The sequence below is a fragment of the Salvelinus sp. IW2-2015 genome, linkage group LG31 (assembly GCF_002910315.2).
Source record: "Salvelinus sp. IW2-2015 linkage group LG31, ASM291031v2, whole genome shotgun sequence".
NCBI lineage: Eukaryota > Metazoa > Chordata > Actinopteri > Salmoniformes > Salmonidae > Salvelinus > Salvelinus sp. IW2-2015.
In genome coordinates this window covers 5,610,146-5,617,453 of record NC_036870.1, presented here as the reverse complement: position 1 = coordinate 5,617,453, position 7,308 = coordinate 5,610,146, and the positions used below count along the sequence as shown (strand labels likewise).

General features: G+C 41.9%; 1 protein-coding gene and 2 long non-coding RNA genes across 4 annotated transcripts in view; 2 read left to right on the top strand and 1 right to left on the bottom strand.

The window, feature by feature from the left end:
* LOC139023332 (uncharacterized) overlaps nucleotides 1-7,308 on the bottom strand; it is a 92,810-nt gene that overhangs the window by 14,509 nt on the left and 70,993 nt on the right. The window lies entirely within an intron of this gene.
* The window catches only part of LOC139023334 (uncharacterized), a 107,872-nt gene that overhangs the window by 36,135 nt on the left and 64,429 nt on the right, over nucleotides 1-7,308 (top strand). The window lies entirely within an intron of this gene.
* The window catches only part of LOC111955879 (zinc finger protein 436-like), a 50,000-nt gene continuing 47,162 nt past the window's right edge, over nucleotides 4,471-7,308 (top strand). The window contains exon 1 of the mRNA XM_024134707.2: nucleotides 4,471-4,574. Coding sequence (XP_023990475.2) covers nucleotides 4,523-4,574 — 52 coding nt within the window. The 5' untranslated portion in view covers nucleotides 4,471-4,522. The remainder of the gene's footprint in view (nucleotides 4,575-7,308) is intronic.

The following is a 7,308-nucleotide window of genomic DNA, read 5'->3' as shown; positions in this document are numbered from 1 at the left end:
AGTCCACCTGGTAGAGTCCATATTCTGACAGAGATGAACACACCGTTTCTATTACAGTCCACCTGATAGGTTCATTAGCTTCTTTAAAAAAATAGCTGTGTATTGTTTCAATCACAAGCTTGTAGGCTTATGCCTATTTGGGCAGTACGTGTGTGGCAATAGGCCTTGCTGATATTAACTGCCTTGTTCAGGGGCAGAACAACAGATTTGTACCTTTTCAGCTCGGGATTTGATCTTGCAACCACTAGGCTACGCTGCCGCCCCAGATTTATGTATTATTATTATTATTGATTTGCGGCTGTCATTGAAAAGCAGCTCAAATAGGTGTGAAGATAATGCTCTTGCGTATAATTTTAAAATGTTTGAGACAAGAAAAAGGGGAGGGTTGTGTGGTGAAGATATAGGTGAGTCTTCTCTTCAGAATGTCCTCCGCTGGCTTCCACCAATTCTTGCTCCTTCATTGTATTGATTAATTTTATTATATCAATTCCCCTTTACAAATGTCAGCAGTAGTAAATGTACCGTACTTTCTGTCATTTGGTTACAGTTTTATTTCTGTTAATGCATGTATTAATTAGTCTTTTTTTATTTTTTATTTCACCTTTCTTTAACCAGGTAGGCCAGTTGAGAACAAGTTTTCATTTACAACTGCGACCTGGCCAAGATAAAGCAAAGCAGTGTGACAAAAACAACAACACAGAGTTACACATAAACAAAACTACAGTCAATAACACAATAGAAAATAGAAAAATCTATGTACAGGTATGAGAAAATGCAGAAGCGAGTAGGCCCATAAGGCGAAAATAATTACAATTTGCATTACACTGGAGTGAGAGATGAGGATGTGCCAAGTAGGAATACTGGGGGTGCAAAAGCGCAAGAGGTATAAATAACAATATGGGGATGAGGTAGTTGGGTGGGCTATTTACAGATTGGCTGTGTACAGGTACAGGTGATCGGTAAGCTGCTCTGACAGCTGATGCTTAAAAGTAAGAGGGAGAATATAAGACTCCAGCTTCAGTGATTTTGCAATTCGTTCCAGTCATTGGCAGCAGAGAACTGGAAGGAAAGGCGGCCAAAGTAATGTTGGCTTTGGGGATGACCAGTGAAAGTATACCTGCTGGAGCGCGTGCTATGGGTGTTGCTATGGTGACCAGTTGAGCTGAGATAAGGCAGGGCTTTACCTAGCAAAGACTTATGGATGACCTGGAGCCAGTGGGTTGGCGACGAATATGTAGTGAGGGCCAGCCAACGAGAGCATACAGGTCGCAGTGGTGGTAGTATATTGGCTTACCGCTCTCATTTTTTTGTTGAGTGCTCCATGTGAGCAATGAGCATGTCTGGTTTCTCTGTCCTGATTAATGTTGAGGGAGCTCCCACCTGAGCATAGGACTACTTGGCGGAAATGTAAGAAAGTGTTTTTAAAAAAAACATCTATTGTGACGACCCCCGGCAAGATAAGACAAAAATGTCTCTCAAACAGAAAGAGTACTTCTCAACCAGTAAATACATATGAACTACTGTATCATGTCTGCATTATAAATAGTATACACTAGTTAACTGAAATACCACTATTGGCTTGGGCAAAGGACCAACACAGTCCACCAGAACCCTGCCGAAAGGTTTGTCAAAGCAAGAATAGGCTGCAAAGATGCAACCGGTACAGCTTGGTTCGGTTACCTGGTCCGCTGGAAACCACAGCATTTCACAGAGATTTACAAACGCCACAGTCCATGTATTGTTACACCACTAGACAGTCATAGACCTAGTCTGTTCGATTAAATCATCTACATGATGTATTGTTACACCATGTAGAGCAGTATAGACCTAGTCTTTTTCATTATTACATCTACATATGTATTTTACACCATGTAGGAAGCAGTATAGAACCTAGTCTGTTCATTATATACATCTACATGATGTATTGTTACACCATGTAGGAGCAGTATAACCTAGTCTTTTCATTATATACATCTACATGATGTATTGGTTACACCATGTAGGAGCAGTATAGACCTAGTCTTGTTCAATTATATACATCTACATGATGTTATTTGTTACACCATGTAGAGCAGTATAGACCTAGTCTTTTCATTATATACATCTCACATGATGTATTGTTACACCATGTAGGAGCAGTATAGACCTTGTCTGTTCATTATATACATCTACTATGATGTATTGTTAACACCATGTAGGAGCAGTATAGACCTAGTCTGTTCATTAATATACATCTACATGATGATGTAATTGTTACACCATTGTAGGAGCAGTATATAGACCTAGTCTTTTATTATATACATCTACATGATGTATTGTTACACCATGTTAGGAAGCAGTATGACCTAGTGCTGTTCATTATCATACATCTACATGATGATGTATTGTTACACCATGTAGAGCAGTATAGACCTAGTCTTTTCATTATATCAGTCTACATGATGTATTGTTACACCATGTAGGAGCAGTATAGACCTAGTCTTTTCATTATATACATCTACATATGATTGTATTGTTACACCATTAGGCAGCAGTATTAGACCTTGTCTTCTTATATTTACATCTACATGATGTATTTGTTACACCATGTAGGAGCTTATAGGACCTAGTCTGTTCATTATATACATTCTACATGATGGATGTATTGTTACACCATGTAGGAGCAGTATAGACCTATCTTTTCATTAGTCATACATCTACATGATGTATCTTATTACACCAACAAAAAAGGAAATTATTATTTTATTCTAATACTGGAATTATTGCCACCCATGTTTTCAAATCTCCCGGCCACCCTCCCATTGGGAGGATAAGACCCTGAAAGTTTTTATGAGATTAGAGAACACATTGGTGGGATCTTAGACCATTCCTCCATACAGAATCTCTCCAGGTCCTTGATTTATTTTGTCTGCGCTTGTGGACTGCCCTGTTCAATTCCAAACCACAGGTTTTTCAAATGCCAGTTGCCAGCCAGCATACCCACCCTGCACCCCCCCCCCCCCCCCCCCCCCCCTATACCACTGCTGGCGCTTGCTTTCTTGAAGCTAAGCCAGGGTTACGCGTCCTGGTCCCAGTCCCTGGATGGGAGACCAGGTGCTGCTGGAAGTTGGTGTTGGTAGTCAGTAGGATCCACTCTTTTCCTCTGGTCTAAACAAAATCCCAATGCCCAGGGCAGTGAATTGAGGGACACTGCTCTGTGTAGTCGGTGCCGTCTTTCGGAATGGGACGTTAAACGGGTGTCCTGACTTCTCTTGACTCTCTGAGGTCATTAAAGATCCCATGGCACTTATTGTAAGAGTAGGGGTGTTAACCCCGGTGTCCTGGCTAAATTCCCAATCTGGCCCTCAACCATCACGGTCACCTAATAATCCCCAGTTTACAATTGGCTCATTCATCCCCCTCCTCTCCCCTGTAACTATTCCCCAGGTCGTTGCTGCAAATGAGAACGTGTTCTCAGTCAACTTACCTGGTAAAATAACGGTAAAATAAAAAAAATAAAAAATAAAAAAGTCTGAAGACTGAGATGGCCATTGAAAATGTTGATTTTGTACCCAATTAACCATTTCTTCGTGGATGTTAATGTGTCTTGCTGGAAGATCCACTTATGGCCCAAGTTTCAGCCTCCAAGCAGAGAGGTAACCAGGTTTCTGGGCTAAAATATCCTGGTAGTGGGTAAAGTTTATTTATTTATTTTCTACATACATTTTTGCTCATCTTTATCAAGGGTATCAATAACTAGGTGCTTATTTTGATATCTAGTTATTTGACTGAATTAGAAAAACAGATGTGGAGTAGATGTAGTTTGTTTTAAATTCTCATAAAAAATCTGAACTAATCAAACAACACTTGTTGCTCTTTGTACGTGTTGATATATTTTTATTTAATGGAGAGGAAAAAAACGTTTCCCTAAACTGCTTTATAATATTATATTTCAATATTTCCTCAACTGCGTTTACTCACTCCAGACAGCAGATGGTGATATGTGTCTTTCAGGCGATGTTTCTAGTGTGACGAATAATCTAGTGGACGGAACGCTTCTTCAACAACTGCAGCCACCTCGGTAGCTCGCTAGCCAACAAAGTCGGAACATTCAAGTTCTTGAGACAATTTCGTGGTTTATTTCCCACTATGATTTAAACATACTTATGTGGAAACAACTAGCTACCCCATTTAATTTAATATTTACGTTGTTAGTCAACTAGCTGGCTGGTTAAGTTAGCACTAGTCTAGTAACTAATGCTAACAAGCTATTATCCCCGACCATGAGTTCACTAAGCTACTCTCCTCCTGCTAAAGAAGAGGGTGTCTGCTGGACGGAGAAAGAAGCTCCCGTGAAAGAGGAGGAGGCTGTTACAATACAAAAACAAGTAGAGGGTGAGGCTGTTACCGTGAAAGAAGAAGAGAAAATGTTTCAGTGAAAGAAGAGGAAGATGCGTTCAGAGTGAAAGAGGAGGATGTTACAGTAAAAGAAGAGGAGAAAGAGGAGGATGCAGTTTTTGGAGTGAAAGAGGGGGAGGAGGAAATGACTGTCACGTTGGAGGAAGAAGAGGYGGTTGGAGATCTGTTTAACACCAGTAAGTACCGTCTCTGCAGTCGTTGAACCAATATGCAGTAAAGGGGTTCTACACTTTAATGTTGTTCTGTAGGAATGGCTGAAGCTACACTGTAACGTGTAGATCATCAAGAGTGGACCATCAACAGGACGTTAGACAATGTGATCAAAATGGCCCATATGGACATGCCTGAGGGGTGAATACTTGTAGTCGTCCTCAATATCTCCTATTATTGTAACCAAGTATGTTTAGTCAAGGGGCAATCGCGCGAGTACATCATTTTGGGACTTACAATTAATGATATGTACCCATCTGTTCTCTAGAAGGAAATTTGTTATAAATTGCGCTCATAAGCTTAGTTCAACTGTCTCGGTAACCCCATCAGAACCCAAAATATTAGGCTTTTTAACTCCAATGTTTTGTCAAGTAATATAAACAAACACCCGAATTCTCAAATTGGTTAAAACTATAATGTTGAATACATGGGATGGTTACATTTTCTCCAAGCCCCATTCCCTTCAGCTTTTTTACCGGAAGATGGTCAGTGGCGGGTAGCTGGCTGTTATTAATTGGTTCTTACTGGATGCTGCTAGGCCGACCGTTACAGGCTATGGGTACGCATTGCATGTCAGGCGACTGCCTCAGGCTCGCGGCGAAGGTCAACGGGAGAAAGGGTGGGCCATGGCGTCCAAACGTACTGTACTTTGACTCGCCGGGTCTCTCGTCGGGCGGGCCACTGTCCCAGGATGCCGTTCGTTATAAGCGTAGTCCCTCACCATCGGGAGCGGGACAGGTCAGGGGCCGCGATGGCCTGAGGTCTGTGAGGGGATACTCGCTGTGGCTCCGGCGAGAGTGGACGGTAGGTTGCCGGACTCGTGCCATTGAGCCGTATTACGGTCCGTAGTTGAGTGGTTCTGTCGGGTGTGTAGTCTCTGGCCAGCCCGCGTTGTCTTGTGGGCGCTGTCATGAGTACCGGCTTATGTGCACGCCTTCCGCTGATTGATCCCTCTTAACTCTCGAAGCGTCCAAAAGGAACTGTATGTTAGTTTTTTCAGAGTAGACTGGCTGGCAGCTTAATAGTCAAACTATTATTCCATCTAAATGTGAATCGGTTCTCAAGTTGCGATACGTTCTCTAAGAACAAATCGCTGTACTTTCATATCCCATCAAACATAATTTCACCCAATACTTTCATATCACATCAATAATTTCACACAGTACTTAAATATCACTCAAAATAATTTCACATAATACTTTCATATCACAACAAATCATTTTCACATAATTCTTTCATATCACATAAATTATTTTAATACTTCACATCAAAATCATTTTCGGCGATAATACTTTCATATCACATCAAAATAGGTAACCAGTCGCGACGCCCCAAACGGTAAACAGAATTAGTTTCTCGTCATTTCTCCTTCCTTCAGGATTCTTTTTCTTTGGACTTTATATGGCGGTTGGCAACCAACTTTAAGGTGCATTACCACCATCAACTGGACTGGAGTGTGGACCTCAGTTGATATTTTAATCACCCACGTGGGTATATACCAAGACAGTTGTGAAGAGGGCACAACAAAACCTTTTCCCCCTCAGGAGACTGAAAAGATTTGGCATGGGTCCGTCCCCAGACACTCAAAAGGAAATACAGCTGCACCATCGAGAGCATCCTGACCGGTTGCATCACCGCCTGGTATGGCAACTGCTCGGCATCTGACCGTAAGGCGCTACAGAGGGTAATGCGAACGGCTCAGTACATCACTGTGGCCAAGCTTCCTGCCATCCAGGACCTATAATAGGCGTGTCAGAGGAAAGCCCACAAAATTGTTAGAGACTCCAGTCACCCAAGTTTTAAACTGTTTTCTCTGCTACCGCACGGCAAGCGGTACCGGAGCGCCAAGTATAGGACCAAAAGCCTCCTCAACAGCTTCTACCCCCAAGCCATACGACTGCTGAATAATTCCTAAAATCGCCACTAGACAATTTACATTGACCCCCCCACCCCCCTCCCTTTTGTGCACTGCTGCTATTCGCTGAAAGGGACAGACTGAAAGGGAGTGTAACTTTGACTATAATTACTGTTCCCTGAAGGAGGGAAACGAGGTACAACACCTGACTGGCCCCGCCCTTTCCTGGGTCGGTGAAGAGCGATATTAAATTGAAGGAATAAATCCGAGCCTCACGCTCATCACCTGTGGAAGACTGGGCTTCCAGCGAGGTGTGGATTTAATAGTATGTTGTACCTAGTTTCCCTCCTTCAGGGAACAGTAGTTATAGTCATAATGTTAAGCTTGTCATATGATGAACTTCAACTTAAATACTGGATCTTGCTGTTGGACAGTTTTTTAAAATTCAGATCTCTGAAATGCACTCTAACTACGTKACATTTAGTGTRTCCTTATGTTYCYCTGGGAAAACAGTTTTCATGGGCACAGAAATCCTAAATCATTTCAGAGTTTGCTAAGTCCAATGGTTTTAACCGAGAGCCACCTTAACTTTATGGACAACACGCAAATGGATACTGTCATTAACGCGGTTCTTCAATAATTACACATCATACTTAATTCTGTAGCTGTTTAGTTACAGTCACATGTTCAACTATCATCAGCTGATCCAGGAAATCATTTTCTGAGTGACAGTCAAATGACAAACATCACGACATGCAACAACAACCAAAGTGCTTCTTCATTCATTACTCTGGTAAAGACAGTTATGCCGTGCTCCATGTTGGATCCAACATCACTAACAAATT